General features: G+C 39.8%; 2 protein-coding genes across 3 annotated transcripts in view; one reads left to right on the top strand and one right to left on the bottom strand.

Moving 5' to 3' along the window:
• Nucleotides 1-6,130: 6,130 nt before the first annotated feature.
• On the bottom strand, nucleotides 6,131-10,661 carry CCDC59 (coiled-coil domain containing 59). The gene is made up of 4 exons (XM_033163546.1): nucleotides 10,428-10,661; nucleotides 9,280-9,505; nucleotides 7,451-7,550; nucleotides 6,131-6,477 (listed from the first exon to the last, which is right to left on the bottom strand). The coding sequence occupies exons 1-4, from the start codon at nucleotides 10,561-10,563 to the stop codon at nucleotides 6,316-6,318; spliced, it is 624 nt and encodes a 207-aa protein (XP_033019437.1). The 5' UTR covers nucleotides 10,564-10,661; the 3' UTR covers nucleotides 6,131-6,315.
• A 61-nt stretch (nucleotides 10,662-10,722) lies between these two features.
• METTL25 (methyltransferase like 25) overlaps nucleotides 10,723-20,072 on the top strand; it is a 44,537-nt gene continuing 35,187 nt past the window's right edge. The window contains exons 1-3 of one of the 2 annotated variants that reach the window (XM_033163545.1): nucleotides 10,723-11,113; nucleotides 14,065-14,229; nucleotides 19,016-19,122. In XM_033163545.1, the coding sequence (XP_033019436.1) occupies nucleotides 10,825-11,113; nucleotides 14,065-14,229; nucleotides 19,016-19,122 (561 nt within the window). In that variant the 5' untranslated portion in view covers nucleotides 10,723-10,824. The remainder of the gene's footprint in view (nucleotides 11,114-14,064; nucleotides 14,230-19,015; nucleotides 19,123-20,072) is intronic. The other variant, XM_033163544.1, reaches the window with a different exon arrangement.

Here is a 20,072-nt window from a genome sequence, read left to right as displayed (position 1 = left end):
AAACACTGCCTGTTTTTTTTAAACAATTAATTTACATGATTTGTTCAACTGATTAAAGCCTTTGGATAAAACTTTTTCTAGTTGCTTGTCATATTTTTTTCAGTTTCTCCATCATTGTTCCAAAACTCATTGTTATGACCTTCCTCTTTATACTTAGTGTGTTAGATTCAAATGTTCCTTTCTGCTCATGGAAGGAAACATTTGGATCTCACCCACTGCTTCAAAGGGGAGACACTGAGGCCTATGAGAAGAGGGAAATGGGGGAGGGGGACTCGCCTCTCTCTCGTATTAGTAGACTACTCCTGCTGGTAGGAGGACCAAGAGATTCTCCTTTACGCACATGTTTCATTTTATTTTTAAATCACTTAATTTATAGTTATTTTCAAATTTATAGCTGCTTGCAGGGAGTGTTGTGTATTATTTATGAGTTGTTTATTTTTGTATTAGCTTTTTCCATGTAGCCATGCCACCCATATATTTTATCCCACCCTTCGAGGTCTAATAATTCAGTATCTTTTAGTAGCATCCAGTCCTTTAGCCAGACTAAGCTTGCTGAATCAAAATAAACTCTAAGATCTGGTACTCCAAATCCACCTCTTTCTCTTGATTCTTTTAATAATTTAAATCCAAAGAGCTCAAAGGAGTGTTCATGGTTCCCCCACTCATCCTTAAAACTCCCAACAATCTTGTGAGATAGGTTATGCTGAAAGGCAGTGATTGGCCCAAGGTCCCCATTGAGCTTCATGGCTGAGTGGGGATTTGAACTCTGGTCTCCCAGGTTCTAGTCTGACACTCTAACCCAGGGGTCCCCAAACTAAGGCCCGGGGGACGGATGCAGCCCAATTGCCTTCTAAATGCAGCCCGCGGACAGTCTGGGAATCAGCGTGTTTTTACATGAGTAGAATGTGTGCTTTTATTTAAAATGCATCTCTGGGTTATTTGTGGGACATAGGAATTCGTTCATTTTTTTTCAAAATATAGTCTGGCCCCCCACAAGGTCTGAGGGACAGTGGACCGGGCCCCTGATGAAAAAGTTTGCTGACCCCTGCTCTAACCACTATACCACCCTGCCTCAAAAGGAGTTTTTTTGGTACAAAACTCTGAACTAGAAAAGCAATCCAATTAACCTTTCCTTCAAAGTCATATCCGCAGAGTGCCCTATGTATACTTTTCTGTCTTTTGTCAAATGGCCCAGAAGTAGGTTGGACCATGAACATCTCTTTCCTCATTGCTATGCAGATTATTATGTTCTCAATCGGAAACAAGGCTCCATGTTTGCTTGCAGCAGAAGTGATAAACTGTTATGTACTGAGCAGAATCCTAGAACAATAGGATCCAAAATGCAGCAGCCTGATTGGTCTGAGAACAATAGGATCCAGAATGCAACAGTCTGATTGGTCCACAGGAGCCACCCAATCCAGCTCCAGGTGGAAGTGAATCAGCGACCTGATTGGCCTGCAAGAGCAGCCAATCAGGCTCCTGGAGGAAGTGAATCTGCAACCTGATTGGCCTACAGGGGTAGCCCGGAATTAGCCAATCATGTGGGGCCCATAGTGTAAATAATGTATATATAGCAGACGTTTTGGGGGAAAGACTCATTCCTTGCTACTATGAGCTGAATAAAGAGCATGAAATTCACACTTGACTCTGAATATATTTCATAAACCTTTTCCTTACTCCCCAGTCGGAGGGAAGGTGACTTCTGAAGGCTAGGTTTGGGGGGTTGTTTTTTGGCTACCACAGTTTTGTGAAATTCCCAAACCAGTAGAAGAGCGTTCTGTTTGCAGTCAGTTGAAGATGGAACCATTACAAACCAGTGATTATGAATGAATTATCTGGAGTCCTCTTGTTCTGAAGGCTAAGATGTTCATATCTTCTTCAGGGTAATGGTTTGATACATCACATTGGTGCCACCAATATTCCTTCCCGTTTGTTGCTGAGGACTTCTCTGAAAATGTACACTTTCCCACAGCTCTTACAGAATAAGTACCATCATTCTGAATAATGTCTGAACATTCTGCTTGAGTGGACATCAAATATAACGAGGAAAGAAACTTAGTCATTATGTTGCACAGCCCATCATTCTGTTCCTCAAGAGGGGCCAAACTTTGCCTGAACTTCATTCCAAATATACTGAAAATAATGAAATCACTTTTCTACAGAGCTGTTAAGGTTTGGTTGGAAAAGGAGATTCTCTATTAAAAGACAACCAAGCTATTATACCGTTAGTTACTGCTGCTTCTATTTTGGGAAATATGCCGATATGATAGCAGTGTGTCAGCAGGGGCATTCTCACTGAGAAATGGCCATTTTATTTGCAGGTTGGAATATAAAAATGAGACAAGAACAGTTTGTCACTTTGGGGGTTCACGCTTCATTTCTGACACGTCAGTATGGAAAAATTAAAATAAAAATCATTTTGGATGAAAGGGGGAAATGAACTCAAAAGCCCAAAGGAGCAGATAAAACATTGTTCCTGTCCATAATCACTTTTATGCAACTTTTATTTTGCTGTCACGCATAAAAATGATTAAATAACTAATATTTCAATTAGCAGTGGAAAATACTAGTAAATCATTATGGGGTGGGGAACATAGGCTACATTTCAGACAAATGAGCTCAAATTCAGCAGAGGATCATACTGGCAGAAATATAGGGGGGGTGATTTTTCTGATTCCTCCACATGCAGCTGCTGGGTGACCTTGGGCTAGTCACACTTCTTTGAAGTCTCTCAGCCCCACTCACCTCACAGAGTGTTTGTTGTGGAGGAGGAAGGGGAAGGAGAATGTTAGCCGCTTTGAGACTCCTTCAGGTAGTGATAAAGCGGGATATCAAATCCAAACTCCTCCTCCTCCTCCTCTTCTCCTCCTCCTTCCCCTTGAAGCTCAGTTCTCCTTGAATATCTGCTCCAGGTGCCAATAAAAATGAAGGGTATAATCCCAACCTCATTTACCTGGGAGTAAACTATATTAAATTCAATAGGACTTACTTCTCAGTAGGCATGGTTAGGGATTACATTGTAGGCCATTACTCAGATGTTTAATCCTACTGAGTTCAATAGGATTTACGCTTGGGCAACTGTGTACAGGATTGCTGCCTCAAGGACCTAAAACTGAAATTTCTGATTGATAAATGCTTTCCTGGGCAATGCTTTAAAAATGTATTTCTTTCCACTACAATTGTAAGCTCTTTAAATCACACCAGGTCTTTGAATAGCAGCGTATCTTTTTAACTAGGATTTTATCTGTTCTATTGAACCGTCATGCACACATGTATTCTTGCTGCTGAATTTCAGCTCCATGCCTCCACCCAGTGGGGTTTCAATGACAAGGGATGAAAACCAAAAGCTTCTGAAAAGCAATTATGCTGCATTTAAAGCAGGAACAAGGGAGCTGAAATAGTCTCACTTCCTCCCTAAAACAGGACAGGCACATTTTAAAGTTTTATTGCAGTAGATAATCTTTGCAAGGAGGTATTGTAACTGTGAAAATCTATTTAATTAGTAAATGGTTGCTTTCTGCAGCTAGGGATGGACAAATCTGGCAATTTCTCTTTCTCCATTTCTCATTTTTCCTGTTTCCATTAAAAAAAAAGTCTGATGAAAACTTAGTATGCAATTTTTCCTAATATACTGTACACTTTTGCAAAAGCAACTTTCCCTTAGCCCCCAGTGGTACAATGGCCAGTGAGTCTGCCTGTTAGTCAGAAGATTGGTGGTTTGAGCCCATCCAGGGACGGCTATGGGCAGGATTCCTGCATTGCTGGGCATGGGCATAGCCAGGATTTATGTTAGGGGAGGAGGGACGTTTGTTGGGGGAGGGCAGAACCGAGTTATCTGCGACTCGATTGGTCAGTTAGTTAGGTAGTTTTATTTGTTTAGTTGATGGGGGGGCCAGCTGCTCCCCTGGCTATGCCGATGCTGCAGGGGTTGGACTAAATGACCCTTGGGATCCCTTCCAACTCTACAATTCTAAAAGAACGCCAGGTGAATTTTGCAACACAGTACACCCAACACACCACTCAAATGGTATTTAAAAATCTATATTCGTAGCTAGAATTACTATTTCTGTATCAGATAAATCTGCCATTTGGTGTCATACAAGTTATTGTACAATGAATTTCACAGTTGACCAACAACGGATGCAAGAGAAACACAATGTATCGGTTCATTCAAGTTTTAAGCATATATCCTCTAGATACAGCAAGGCACAGAGGCAAATCCCCAGCTCACGTCTCTTCCTTTTCACCACACAAGCCTTGTAATAATAATTTTATTGTTGTTGTTGTTATTTATTATTTTATATATCAGTGCTTTTTTCTCCTTTAAAAAATGTTGAGGTACTCTCATTTTGAGTCCAGAAAATCACCATTTTATAGATCAAATTGGGGAAAATAAATACAGTAAATGGACAAAAGTACAGATTAACAAAATGTTTCAGAGTATGCGTACCCCTGCATACCCCCAGAAAAAAGGCACTGATTATTATTATTATTACTACTACTTATACCCTCGCCAGCCACTCTGCGTGGCTTCCAACAGAATATTAAAAACACAAAACATCAAATATTAAAAAACTTCCCTAAACAAGGCTGCCTTCAGATGTCTTCTAAACGTCAGATAATTGTTTATTTCTTTGACATCTGATGGGAGGGCATTCCACAGGGTGGGTGCCACCAGAGGCCCTCTGCCTGGTTCCCTGCAACCTCACTTCTTGCAGTGAGGGAACCACCAGAAGGCCCTTGGAGCTGAACGCCGGGGATGGAGACGCTCCTTCAGGTATACTGGGTTTAGGCCGTTTAGGGCAGGGGTAAGCAACCTAAGGCCCATGGGCCAGATGCGGCCCAATCACCTTCTAAATCCGGCCTGCGGGTGGTCTGGGAATCAGCGTGTTTTTACAAGAGCAGAATGTGTCCGTTTATTTAAAATGCATCTCTGGGTTATATAGGGCATAGGAATTTGTTCATCACCGCCCCGCCCCCCCCAAAAAAATATAGTTCGGCGCACCACATGCTCTGAGGGATGGTGGACTGGACTGGTCCATGGCTGAAAAAGTTGCTGACCCCTGGTTTAGGGTTTTAAAGGTCTGAGTTGTGCTCAGAAACATACTGGGAGCCATTGTAGGTCTTTCAGGACCGGTGTTATGTGGTCTCGGCAGCCACTCCCAGTCACCAGTCTAACTGCTGCATTCTGGATTAGTTGTAGTTTTCAGGTCACCTTCAAAGGTAGCCCCACATACAGCGCACTGCAGTAGTCCAAGCGGGAGATAACCAAAGCATGCACCACTCTGGCGAGACAGTCTGATTAAAGGCGTGTGTGTGGTTGTGACCCACCTACAATCCACGAGTAAAACTTAAAACACACATGAAACTTGACACTCCAGGCCTGTGTTAGCCAAATGAAAGCCAAGAGGCAGAAACATACCCTTTTCATTTTTATTTTTTAAAAATGTATTTTAATCTCCCCATATGAGGGCTGCTTCACATTGCTCTTTTTATTGCATTGACAACAGTGAGCTCCAGTGATCAAACCTGGCATTAAAGAGAGACCTGTATCTCCTTATGTGCCATCTATCATTGCACAACGAAAGTGTTGCAGGGCCCACGACTGACTTGAAGGAGGATACACAGGATTAAGATGTTACATTTGTGTAAGAGCATCATACAGCAAAAGAAGAAAAATCATTCCATGGATTGACTCCGCTTATGTACCTATCTTCTTTGATTCTGCTATTGACAGAACCACTTTTCATTATCTTAAAATCAATACATATTGCTTTGCTTCCCAATAAAACTCGTGACAACCAGGCTTTTCGTTATGAGTTAGCGCTTGACGGCAGTGCAGCTATTCATTAATGTAATAAAATATCAGTAGCCTCCGTCCATTAATCACAATTCCAACAATTATATACTAAGCGAGATTGAATCAGGAAGAGTAGTGTTTGTTGTGGTAAACAGTGTGATGTCCATTCTAAGAACGCAAGTGAAGTAACAGCTGGATGGGGGAAAAACCAAGACCGTAAGAATTCAGAGATTTTATCTAAAATTAGACCAATGCTGGTCTAATGCAAATACATGTATTTATTTTAAAATAATAGTAGAAAAATATGATACCCAGATTTGCAAGTTCAGATAGTTTGAAAACAGATTTTATTCTGGTACCCTCAAAATACTTTCATCATACTTAGTACACTTTCCCAAGAGCCAATTCTCTAATATCAGGTTATTCAATACTGAGGAGGGATAACAAGTTTTATAATCTTAAAGGCTCATTTTTGTTTGCACCTGTAATAATAATAATTTTTTTAAAAAAACAGTTTATGGGTTTTTCTGAATTTTCTGAAGGAGGAACTCCATTTGTAAGTTTAGATTTGGCTGTCCTTTTCTTGTCTTTTTACTTAAAATTTTATAAGCTTCCATTTTCTTCTGTTTGTAGAGTTTTTGAGCTTTTTCAATTTCTTCTCTTCTTTTTATGGCTTCCTGAAATAATAAAAAATACCCAAGTAATTAAAAGAAGTATGACTTTTAATCTCTTTTTACAGGTATATGTGCTAGGAAAATAAATGGTGATATCTAAAAAGATTTGTTCATGGTACAAACTCTTAATTCCTCCTTCATTTGTTCCAATGCTTTTAGTATGAAAAATGAGTAATCAACACAGATACCTATCTAATCATAAAGTGCAAGGTTGCCTTTCTATTGTCTTTCTGATACAGGGGGGAAAGCACATTTGCTTGTGTTATTGCATTGTTCTTCATGGTTAGGACTATAGTGCAGCTGTTTGAGAAGACAACAGACTGGTGAATCCCTTGGGCATGATGGATGACAGCAACAATCAGGGGGAAAGAAAGACATAGCATCTTACAGGGACTGGAAGAAATACCATGGACAGAATAATTGCCACACACAGGAAGAACAAGGATATAGTTTGAGTTCCTCATTTACAGTTTTATAAATCATTTAATGTGTCAACAAAAACAGAAGCTATTAATATTGCAGTTGTTGTATAATGGATTATGATTATGACCGGAATGTAATTCACACTAGTAAGATTTTTTGGAATGCAGAAATAAAGAAAATCATGAAACCATCAAATATAGCATGCAGGGTGCCACTTTAACTAAACTATATAATTTGGTATTTGAAAGATTGGTATTAATAATTGTATTATAAATTGGTATTGTTACAATGAGGCTATTATTGGACTGTAATTGAAAACTAATAAATTCTTATTACCCCCCCCCCAAAAAAAACAGACTGGCGGACCCCTTTCCAACAATATATAGAGTGAGTTACATAAAATTATTATGAGCTGTAAGACAAAAGAAGTTGCCCGCATCAACTTCAGTGTCAGGGAATAAAACAACAACCCTTGTTGATTAACTCTCACCTCTTCCCACTCTCTAAAGTGCTAACTTTCTGTGAGAAACTTAAGACTTTATTTAAGATTTACCTCTTTTTTCTTCTCTCGTTTGGCTTTTATTTTCTCATATTCTTCTTTTGCTTTCTGGTTTGAGGTTTTCGTTTTAAATTTCCGATGAACCGTGTTGCACCTGCAATAGATGAACAAACCAGTGATTAAAAGTATTGATTTTCGATTAGCGCAATTATACTAGTCGTACCTCAGGTTACGTACTTTTCGGGTTACGAACTCCGGTAACCCGGAAGCGCAACTTGGAGCGCGCGCGGATGCGCAGAAGCGTTCTGCGCAGTTCATGCAGACACGTTTGCGCATGCACAAACCGCTACTTCTGGATTTTTTGCGCGCTTGTTCGGGTTGCGTACTTTTCAGGTTATAAACTGTAACCTGGAACCAATTACGTACGCAACCCAGGGTACCACTGTATTTGTGTAAAGTTTGCATATCTGAATCAGTGCTTTCAATGGTCCTCTCAATGCCATTTGGAAAAGTGCAGCAACAACAACAGGGCTGTGCTGGGGAAAGGACTCTATTGCTCATCTGACCTACAGAACTACTTTTGCAAACACCACCTTTCAGATAGGCAGCATTGTCTGCTATTCTGTATCTATCATGTTCAGAGCAATTATCATCTACCTATAAATCTGATTTAACTATTTTGAGCTGCTTGAGATCTATTATGTTTGAAAAGCGGTTTGCAACTATTAAGGAAAATGCATATGTAATCATGTAACTTCCTTATATGTACCGTAACTTTATTCCCCAAGTTTATTCTATACAGCCAATGTGGTGCCTTACAGTTCCTATCAATCTCAGCAAATATGGTCAGGGATGCTGCAAGTTGAGGTTCAAAACACAGTAAAAGGCACCATGTTGGCTACCACTGCCATACAGAATAAGATTCAAGCTCTCCAAATCCATATAATAATTTTTGCTTAGCTGGGCAGACATAGGCTGTAACTCTATGCATTTTTACTTCTGAATGAACATCATTTGAATTAGAATGATCACCGAAAAAAGAACTTCCTTTTTTTCTTTTTCAGTTATTTGTTCCCTTCCTCCAATATCTTGTTTAGCCATAGGGAACACTCTTGGAATTGATTGACTGGTTCTCTCTTAACCAAGTATGGTCTTTTTATTGGACTACTATATGAATCAAGATTTGCAATTTGTTTGAGTCAATATTTGATTTTCAAAATACACCATACTCACATTATCTACAATAAGGTAATATATGCATGTACTAAAAATGTATTTTATGTTGCACGTCAAGAGCAGGGCTCTTTGACAAACTGTAACTTTAGGAAATAAAATCTGCTTTCATTCTGAACCAGGAGTGAAGAATTTGTACCCTTCCACCACGAACTATTGGCCATACTGACTGCTGCTTATGGGGGCAGGTTCCACACTACAGATTTCTTATACCATCTTGAAAGCATGGCTCCATACAACCAACAAAACTGGATAAATGAGTATTAGTCACATGTATCCACTTGGTTATGGTTTTAACTTTGTTTAAAATGGATTTGCTGTTTTTGTGCTTTTCACTGTTTTTCATTATCTTATGTGTAAATCACCATCAGATGGTGGTTAAGGAGGTCAATAATAAATCAAGGATAAAAATAGTAACAGCCACTGAAGGTTTACAATTTACTATAATTTGACCCAAACCCTAAAATAGCTGAACTATTTTATAGGCTGTTACTGCTAGTTGCTATCTTTTTCATTGAAATAAGCTTGGAAAATGAAAGATTACACTGAATGGAACTGAAATGCTGTGAAAACACCTGCTAGAAGAATAACCTAGGTTCACCTTTAAAAAGGAATTACAGGATAAAAGCAGTTCCCAAAAGGTTTCTTACTTTGTAGTTGCAATTTCCTCTTCTTTTGGTACAGAAGAGCGATCATTCCTAGGCTTCTGTTGTTTCTTAAGCATTTCTTCTTCAGCTAAGTAAAGATGCTTCAAGTGTTCTGGGTAATCTTCTTTGTACCCAATGCTCTTCTGAGAATTGGCATTGCTTTCCTTTTTAAGCAATTTCTTGTAGTCACGTTGGATCTTTTGCTTTCTCCAAAAGGCAAAACCCTGACCTATAGATGCCAGAAAAAGATGTGGAATAAGAAAAAAAGTGTGATTAAAACTACAAATGTTTTAACGTAACACCCTCTTTTACTAATGTTTCTTCCAGTTGATCTTTGAAATAATGCTCCATCTTCTCTTGAAGAACTGTAGTTAATAGGGTTGACTCGAATGTTGAGCAAGCTGACTTGCTCATGTAAAAGAACCTTGCTCTCCACCCTTTCTGCAAACTCCCTCTCCGGGAGCCCTTGCTTTCACATGGACTTAGTAAGTCATAGCTGGGTTCCTGTGATGTGTGAATGCGATCACTGTCCCCTCCTCTGCAAACTGACTGAATACCTTGTTAGAAAGGTAGGTAAGGTCAAACTTTATGCTTAGCAGCCCTTACTAAGCCTGAGGTCCTAACCATGTCTACTAAGAAGCAAGTCCAACGGAACTCCAAGGTCAATGGTATCAAAAGCTCATGAGAAAGAAGTTGAGGAGAATGAATAAGGTCGCATTTTCCTGCCTCTCCTGACAACCAAAGCTGCATGGCAACCAAAGCAGCTTCTGCGCCAAAGTCGGGCCTAAACCCTGACCAAAATGGATATTCAAACTTAGCCACATTCTTCCGATTTTAGAAGATACCTGAAGGCAGCCCTGTTTAGTTAAGTTTTTAATGTTTGATGTTTTATCGTGTTTTTAATATTCGGTTGGGAGCCGCCCAGAGTGGCTGGGGAAACCCAGCCAGATGGGCGGGGTATAAATAATAATAATAATCCAACCTGCACCATTGATTCCAATGGGTCTATTCAGAGTATGACTTAGCTGGTTATCCCCCACTGTTTATAAATTAAAGTTTAAGGACGATGGAAGGGGTCGCATCGGGGGCAAGTATAAGAGGAACGCCCGCCCCCCCCCCTCCGCCTTCAGCTCCTTCCTGGCTGGCCTTACCCTCCCGGACGCTCCCTCGCACCAGACGCGGGTCTTTCCTCCACTGCCGTTTCCGACCCGGGCGAACCTGCGATTTCTCCGCCCCAGCATCTTCCCTGGCTCCCGGCGCCGCTCTCTTCCTCGCTACAGGCGCCATCTGCTAACTTCCGCTCGGCTTCGTCGCGCGCCGATTACGTAATCCAACCGGCGACCCGCTTCTATTCGGCTGCGGGAGTCACTGCCTATCCCTGATAAAGAGAAATCGCTGGCCTTTCTGTCGGTGCTCGATTCGCTTAGCCTTGGCAGGGAGCGCGAGAGCGAACGGGCGACCTTGGAGACGGACAGTCTCTCCCAATCGAGCGCCGAGCCCTTTCTTTTACGCCTGAGCAGCTCGGTTCCATCCGTCGCCCCGCCGGCGATGTCGCGGCAGGTCCGCGAGGCTTCCACGCCGGTCCCCGAGGCGAACCGCCCTCTTCCCCCGGAGCTGCCGGCGGAGACGGTGGTGGCGCGGCTGCGGTTGGTGGCGCGGTTCCTGGGACGGATGCTGCCGCTGTGCCGGGCCCACACGGTGGACTTCTACACTCGCGGCCTGTGGGAGAAGATGGTGGCGCTTCCCCCGGAGGCGGTGCTGGAAGCGCTGAGCGGAGAGAGGCTTCAGCAGCTCCTGGAGGACCCGCCTCTGCAGCGCCCCCTGGAGGAGGCCGCCGGTAAGCGCCTCCATGCGGCTTAGAAGGCGACGCGCGGCGCACGTGGGCCAGGGTGGTGGTGGTCTCCACTGGCTATTAACATTTGCCATTATTTGTGCCCCGCCTTCTTCCAACAAGTGAACTCAAGGCGGCTTATACCTGTAGATAGAACCCATGAGAGAGGAGAGACTAAATGTTGAGATCATGTTGTATATCCTAAATGTTAAGATCATCGACACACACACACTCAGATTATTAAATTTGTCGATGATCTTAACATTTATGAAATGAAATGAAACATTGTTGATTTGCAATATACTCAGATATTTACTACACCTGATCTTAGCCCAAAGGCCGGGAAGCGACGTACGTGATATATTTGTGCAATGAATGGCATTGCTTTCAATGAGACATTTGCCTTTATTGAGGCACATTGGTTCCCAAACTCCCCACTGCCGTGAACAACTTGAAGTTTTAGGGTTGCCATTGTTTGAAGAGTAAAGAAGTGGACACATGTGCCGGCTTTTACTTTTAACTGTGGATTACTATGACGGCTCTCATTTTACATACCCATGGAAAAGAGGACGTGTCCTGGAAAAAAGAAAGGACATATGGAAAAAAGAGGACATATGGCAACACTACGTTATTGTCTTGTCACACCACTTAATAGTTTTCTGCACATTTGTATAATGTGTTGTGGCAGATACTGTATAATTTTTAAATGGTATATTTATTGCTTCTTTTTTCTTGCATTTTTATTGTGTTACAGTTTCAATTCCATAGAACACAATTAAAAATCAATATAAAAGCAATAAAGATACAATTTATAAATCAATATGAATGTTGATTTTTCCCATCTTCAACCACAAATCCACAGAGATGCTGCAAACCCCCTGAGTAAAGCTCTTAGAGCAGTTTGGGAACCCCTGTGAGACTATATAACATATGTATTTATTATAATTGAAATTATATTTGAAATAGTACTTTTAAATATTTTTTCAATGGTAACATTTTAAACAACATAACAACTTATAATAAAACATAACTACAAAGGGAACAGTATGGGGGGAGTTAACCAGAACAATAATATTAGTATTGGAAACATTGTTTTAACCAATTATCTAAAAAAGCTTACTGTTGGGGCATGGTAAGCTATAAGCAGTGGAGCCATGAAATGTAAAATGTACCCAGATATTTCTGGATAAAACTGGTGATCTTTCACAATTGCAGTAGTTGCCAGTTATCCTAGCTTTGCTATGCTACATTTTACTTAGGGCAGGAAAGAAATTCTGGATTCTGATTTGCAATCTTAAACTAATGGAATCAAATTTGCAGACTAATCACATATTTCTTGCGTCCAGAGGAGATTAAATTATATTATGACATTTATATCTCTACTTTATTTCCATTATGGAACTCAAGGGTTCCTGTGCAGCCTTCCATTCAGTCACTGACTACTACACTCCTTCTTGAGCATGCATATAGATTTACAGTGTGTAAAATTTTTGATATCTGGCTGCAGATAAAGTAGCATTGGGTTTCTAGATAGCTGACTTGACAGCCAGACATCGGCATTTTCCTCAGCATGTGCTATTTAACGTGTTACTACTGCTTTAGCATTGTGCAGCCTGTCCTAATTCTGCCAGATTATAAATTTAGATAGACCTTATTCTCGTTTTCTCAGATAGCGGTAGGTGGAGAAATGTCCTTAGCCACTTACTCTCTCTTGTGGCAGCACCATAAGCTGCTTTACCTGAAGACAGGACAGTTCTCAAGTGGGAGAAGCCAGCTTTGTGTATTTCCAAACCAAAAAAATGGGTGTGAGGTCATATGACATGCACATCTGGTTAGTGCCAGGACCAATTGCCATTTGGCTCCTCGCAGAAGCTTCATTTCCTCTCCGCTGCTCATTCATATATTTTTTCTTTTGCACCCATCAGCCAATCACCCATTCCCACCACCCTTCTGAGTAATACCCCTTCTCACTCTCTCACTATATATAAGGGTCTGGTGACTTCTATTTCAGTGTATCTAAAGAAGTGTGCATGCACACGAAAGCTCATACCAAGAACAAACTTAGATGGTCTTTAAGGTGCTACTGGAAGGATTTCTTTATTTTTTATTTTTTATTTTGTTTTGACTGGCAGACCAACATGGCTACCTACCTGTAACAACACCTATTTCTGAGCTTGTTGGCTTGTTTTATTATTTAAAGTCTGTACCGTGCCTATATATTTTAGGTATTTTTAAAATGAAAATATAGTACTTGAAAATCTCATTTAATCTCATTCTGATGTTTCTGAAGGATGAGCTGGATAGAACCGCCGTAAATAAATGCAGCTTATTTTTACTTCTCTCCCCAAGCTGCTGAACACTTCTGCCATGGGTGAAAGAAGTCTGCTTTTGTTTTTGAGAAGAGATTGCCCACTCCCATATTCCTACTCCCGCCGCCCGCTCTTCTGTTTTCAAATTTTCGCTTGCAAAAGGAAAGGAACAAGATGCTGACCCCGAAAAGACTAGAAATCAGCAGTCCTTAACAGTTTATTGACACTGTTGGTTTCTGTTTTGCTCCAGCTGATATTGTAGGAGCTCCTTCCATAACTGTAAATTGAAACTACAGATTAACTCAGTGTGTAACAGAACTGGATCCAGCTGGTTTTTAATCACCCCACCCCAAGACAGAAACAAATATATATGCATTTTCATCGCAAAAGGACATTTTATGTGCTAAGGTTACATAATGGCTAGTTAGGCATATGCCTGTATATGTATATATTTATCTATCTAGCAGTCTCAAGCTGTGACTCTTGTCTCCAGTTATCAGGATCCATAGTGTGATGTGTGAAAGGTGAGGTGACAATATCTATTTGTGGGTATCCAGTTTTTATTGGATAGCATTAAGCTTTGGAGTAAAGGAGTTATCCCTCTACAATTAATTATAAAATTAATTGTATTGCCTTCCTTTTTTACAGATTGCTCTGAGTTTTACAACATTTTCTGTGAAAATTCTCAGAGGCTGATCAACGTGCAGGCTTTTGCTCTAGCTGCTAAATATTACTCCATGCCAAACCTTGGCGTGTGTATTTCCTTAGAACAGATGCTAGAAGCACTAGAAAGGACACAGCAGCCAAGGTCAGGTAAGTTATATTCTTGGAATCTATTTTTATATCTCCTTAAAGCTTTCTCCTTCCTATTCACCTATTCTTGTTTACATGCATTATGACATTATGGATTTCTTTTCTAAGCAATACAGAAATCTTTAAAACTTACATGTAGTACAGTCCTATATATGTCTACTCGCTGTCCCACTGTGTTACTCCCAGGTAGAGCTGGGCTAAAGTTCTGTTAGAAACTTCTTCTGGCATGTTTAGGAGGTTTGATGAAGGTGGAATATCTTCCCAAGTTGGAGAGAAGGGACAAGCATCTGGTTTGGTGGAGGAGAACGAGTAGGGAGTATGCACAACACAACACAACACACAACGTGATCCGAAGGCAAGTTAATAAAGAGACAAAAGCACTTGATTCACCACTGGGTGGATTTGATTTAAATCAAATTAATTGAAATCATGATTGAAATCACTAATCGATAAGACTTGATTTAAATCATATATTTTTTTACAGATCTTGCGGATATAATCATAATATTTACAACCAGATGGAGGTTTCATTTTTGGAATAGTAAATTTTCAGAGTAGTTTTTACAGTTACATAAAAAATTACTGACTTGCACAATTATTACACAAAGATCCCAAGACTTGTGGAGTATTCTGCTCACAAGGTTGCACTTTCATTTTTACGGCTTCACACTTGTGGAGATCTATTCCACTCCAAACAATCTATTCATTGAACCTCTTGAAATTTAGCATTTAAGAGGTAAGGGGTTGATTCTTTTGTATATAAATTTGCAAAGGAACAATGGGATTGAGGTTTTTTCCTCAATTCTATATGTTTATTTTATAACATTTTTTCCCCTGTAAAGCAAAGGCATGCTATCTCTGCAGGCACAAATTCACACTTTTGGGAACTGCAAAAACAAGCATTTGTGATAATATCTTGTTAGAAAAACTGCCCCAAATAATCTTACAGAAACTTCTGGAAGAGCATGATATTGTGAATGGATTAATGGAATTCATTTACCAAAAAATCTAAACATTGCATATAAAGCCTCATGCTAAATAATTAAAAACAAATCCTTATTTCCTGATGAATAGCCTTTGGACTATAATGTAACATAATTAGAAATCTATCTTTAGAAAGATTTTTCCTCCAAAAGCATTTTATTTTTAAAAATCTGTTTTTTTAAAAAAAAAAATCATTGATTTTTATCCACCCAGATTCACCATAACTGTAAGTTTACACACACACACACACACACACACACACACACACGGTGGAAAGGAAGGTCCCACAAAGGTCCCTGCTTCCAGGTAAGTGCATACAAATACAACCCTAGTCATCACATCAAACTTCATTACTGGGGCATCCTACTTTTTTTTTTTTGCAACAATAGTGTTCATTTTATTTTATTAGTCATACCCTTGGCTGTGTGTGATTTCTTATATATTCCCAGCAGAACATCTTGTTTCTTTGAAGAGTTCTCTCTGAATTTCACATATCAAATGGCTTTTGGAAATCCCCTAAGTTTCAAAACTGGGAGCTGCTGCTCAAAAAAACGAAAGAAATCATAGCCACACTGAGCCAGTGTAATTAGTCGCATGGTCCAGGAGGCAAGCCATAGTAATATCACATTTAGTGCTTCTTACATCTAGGTCCCTCGTTTTCAACTTCACACTCAAATTTTAGCTGCCACTTGGCAATTGGGACCACTTTACCTTGCTTTATGTTTTACAACTGCTGACTTTCTTCCTATCTCAACGTGCTAAAACTTGCGTAGTAGAGACAAAACTCACAACCATTATAAATGGGGCACATAATTGTAATATAATCTGAAACTGTAAAAATAGAACAAAACTGAATCCAGAATAAGTTCCTTGTATTTAACAACATTAAAAGAAACCTATTAAGTTGAATGGAATTGCTTGGCAGTCACCTGGTGAGGCCCAATACCCAACTTCAGAGTTGTAATATGGTCTTTTCGTATGATCTCTGGGACCTTTAAATGTTGAATGTTTTCCAGACATTCCTAGATTCATTTCTGTATTTCAGAAAAGAGGCACATCTGTTAACTGTTGAGAAATGTTCTTGAACAAATTGCATTTTTTGAAAAAGAAATGTGCACAAAGAGAGGAATGTTATAACATTCAAACATATTGTTCTCGAAATTCTTTCATCTGTTTTTTATGATTTTCGTTATCAACATAAAAAGAAAAATATGTCTGAGATACTGCTTTGAAGAGCTACACAGTCTGCTTCAGAAATAACCAAAATAACTTGAAAACATGCTATCCACTTCTAGCATTACATTTACAAAAGTGTCTTTTCCCCTCTTAAATTAAATTGCAGCTGTTTGTATATCTCAGAAGAGCATTGGCCTCATGAAACATCAATGGTGCTATGGAGTGCTTAAGCCTTTGGGAGACTTCTGCTACCAAAGCATCTTTAAACTGTTTCCTTCAAGTATCCATTATTTGTATTTTAAACAGTTAGGAGTCAGGATTTCCCTGTACTGAAGGAACTCATACAGTGGAACCCTGGGTTACGCATGCGATCTGTTCCAGGTCGCCGTTCGTAACGCGTGTGTGCGTATCCCGAATGCACGAAAAAACCAGAAAAACCAGAAGTAGCACGATTTGAGCGCTTCTGCACATGTGTGAAGTGCTCAGAAGCGTTATGCGCATCCGGGGGTTGCACATGCTCCGGAAACGCTTCTGGGTTGCAGCCGTTCTAACTCGAACGTCCGCAACCCGGGGTGTGCGTAACCCGGGGTTCCACTGTATTTGCGCATGATATTTGGTGTTACTATTTTACTTTACAAACATAACATTATTGGTTACTTTCTGATCAAAAGTTCAGTGCTCTTTAGAGCAGGCATAGGCAAACGGTCCTCCAGATGTTTTGGGGCTACAATTCCCATCATCCCTGACCACTGGTCCTGTTAGACGTCGTAGGAGTTGTAGTCCCAAAATATCTGGAGGGCCGAGTTTGCCTATGCCTGCTTTAGAGGTCCCAACCAAAGAAGAATGGCAGCTCAAGTTGACAGAATGTGCACAACTTGCAGACATAACATAGAATAATAGAACGAGAAGAACATAAGTTTAAGGAAGATTGGAAAAAGTTTATTGAATATATGGAAAATAATTGTGTACAGCTGAAGACGCATTACGATAAATTCAACAGCTCAAATAAGTTTTGATGGATGCAATAATGGAAAACTGATTCGTATAGGGTTTTTTTGTAAAATATGCAGGGTTTTAAGATATATAAAATGAACCATGGAAAGAGAAGAAGGGAAGTCATTGATATCTTAAGGATGTAAAATGAGTATTTGAAGTTGTAAAACAGAAAATTTAATAAAAATTCTAAAAAAAAAGGAGTTCGGTGCTCTTTCCGACTTTGTGAAATCAGCTAGGTGATCAATAATTAATTTTAAAGCATCTGGTAAGGACCTTTAATCTAAAAAACAACTTGAGGAGGAGCATTTCAGCGTATTACTGTTACTGTACCAACATAATTATGTAGGTGACTGTAGTGTGCCATGCCACTGGATAAATGCACATACAATTTTTTGGGAGTATTGTGGTGGTTAGCAGCGCATTGGTACCTCAGGTTACAAATGCTTCAGGTTACAGACTCCGCTAACCCGGAAGTAGTACCTTGGGTTAAGAACTTTACTTCAGGATGAGAACAGAAATCGCATGGTGGCGGCATGGCAACAGCAGGAGGCCCCATTAGCTAAAGTGGTACCTCAGGTTAAGAATGGACCTCCAGAACGAATTGAGTTCTTAACCAGAGGTACTGCTGTACAAATATAATATTTGCTATCCTATTGTAGGTGATTTCTTTAAATGAAAGATCTTCAGTAATACTACCCTTCAAAAATTATTCCAGCTGAATAGCCAGGATTGAAAATGCCTGTTGTGCCAGCAGGAGATACTTCTGCATGCATTTTGTGTAGAGATTTCTGGTTTTCCTTCGCAACAGCAGCCTTTGAATCCAGCTTTAATAACGTTCCCTAAGTAGCTTTTGAGAAAATTCAGGGGCCTCTTTCTGCATGCATCTTGTTGGATCCCAGCCAACGTTTATGGGAAACCTAAACTTTAATCAATCTTTTCTTTTGGCTACATCAAAATTTGATAGCAGAACACAAAAATGGCATGGCTGGCTTGTGCTTTCTTTGACTTTTGTTTGTCAGTATTAATTTTTTGTGAGCTGATAAAATCTGCTGTATGATGGCAGCTCTTGACCATACTGCCACATGTTTAAAAGCACAGCCCTTTGGGCAAGTCTCAAGGTGGATTACTTGTATCGTTGGGAAACAATGATGTCAACTCTTCATTCCTTCATTCTTTAATTTTTAACTTAGCAAGTCTGCATGAGAATTCCTTAGTAACTGTTTTGTCTTCTCCTGCTGGATTTCATTGCATAGGATTTTAATGCTTTTTTGTTATTTTCTTCTGTTTGTATTGGGAATTTCCTCTCTCTTGTTATAATCTACACATTTTAATAAAAATAATTTGAAAAAAAGGAACAAATCAACATGGTGAACACTTTTGAACAAAATGGCCCAATGTGGGGTGTCACTGACATAAGTTTTTATTAACAAGTTTTAGTTCTTATTATTTTGAATTATCTAATTCATTTGATGAAAATCAATTGGTCATAAGCAAAACTGGTATTTACTGATAAGAATCAGTAAAATCAGCTTTTCAGAATTGGTGTATTGGTTGTGCATTTCCTAAAAAAAATAAAAAAAATTCCCCGAGATCAAACCCTTCTAATTTAATTGCATTTTGTGTTGATCAGAAGTAGAGATAAAAACAGATGACTTCATGAACAATAAGAAGTCACATGAAGTGCAGCTGATGTCGGAGTTAGTAGATGGCATTGCAAAGTATTACGGCCTAAACCAGGTAAGAATTCTTATTGTTTCATATTTTGTACTTATTTAAAAAGGTAAAGTCATGCTTGTTCCAGTTTTGGACTTTAAAGACCCATAGACTAGCTCCAGCCCCTTAGGGACAATGAAGGCGATCAAGAAACCATTGATTTTAGATTCAGTTCTCTGCAGGTTTGATCAAACACTTCAACAAGAGTCAGAAGCCAGAAATGTGGATGTACAAACTAGACATCAGGACCATGGACAGAGTACAGTAGTCCAGCCAGAAAACAGGTACGCTTAGGCAGTGTTTTTCAACCACTGTTCCGCGGCACACTAGTGTGCCGCGAGATGTTGCCTGGTGTGCCGTGGGAAAAATTTGTTTATTTGATTCCTATTCAAGAGAATTACTTTATATACAGTCAATATAGGCACAGAGTTAATTTTTTTAACATTTTCTAATGGTGGTGTGCCTCGTGATTTTTTTCATGAAACAAGTGTGCCTTTGCCCAAAAAAGGTTGAAAAACACTGCGCTTAGGTATAGCTCTTGTGCTTTCAGGGAAAGGGCTTTGGACCCAACATGCACTCCCACAGGCAGAAGAACCGTAGGCAATACTGCTACTCCCATGGCTGTCCACTGGTGTGCAGGGGACCTCCAAGTCAGGAATAGGCTGTGATTGAAAATGTACATGTTTCCCCCAAGCATTTCCCTGAGCATCAATACCAGTTCCTGGCATTCCTGGTTATCGTGATTGACATTTTAACTTGGTTTTATCATGTTGTTCTGTTGCGATATTTTGTTTCAGTGCAACCGTAGATATGTCTACTCTGAAGTGAGTATAGCATTGCACTGTAAGATTAGACAACTCTGTGCGGTTTGACATCTGATTGCAGTAATTGCAGATTTGGAAAAAGGTTCGGAAAAGGGCAAGCAAAATGTTCAGGGGGTTGAAGAGACTGCCCTATGAGGACAGGATGCAATG

Source organism: Lacerta agilis, chromosome 10, assembly GCF_009819535.1.
Source record: "Lacerta agilis isolate rLacAgi1 chromosome 10, rLacAgi1.pri, whole genome shotgun sequence".
Taxonomy (NCBI): domain Eukaryota; kingdom Metazoa; phylum Chordata; class Lepidosauria; order Squamata; family Lacertidae; genus Lacerta; species Lacerta agilis.
Note: the sequence above shows the minus strand (reverse complement) of the source record. Positions and strands in the feature narration are given on the sequence as shown.

Excerpts from the sequence above, each read along its gene's own strand:
- CCDC59 (XM_033163546.1), bottom strand. The coding sequence starts at position 10,563 with ATGGCGCCTGTAGCGAGGAAGAGAGCGGCGCCGGGAGCCAGGGAAGAT. Across the intron at positions 9,506-10,427 it reads GCGAGGGAGCGTCCGGGAGG|GTCAGGGTTTTGCCTTTTGG; the intron begins GTAAGGCCAGCC and ends TGGCATCTATAG. Across the intron at positions 6,478-7,450 it reads AACGAGAGAAGAAAAAAGAG|GAAGCCATAAAAAGAAGAGA; the intron begins GTAAATCTTAAA and ends TTATTATTTCAG.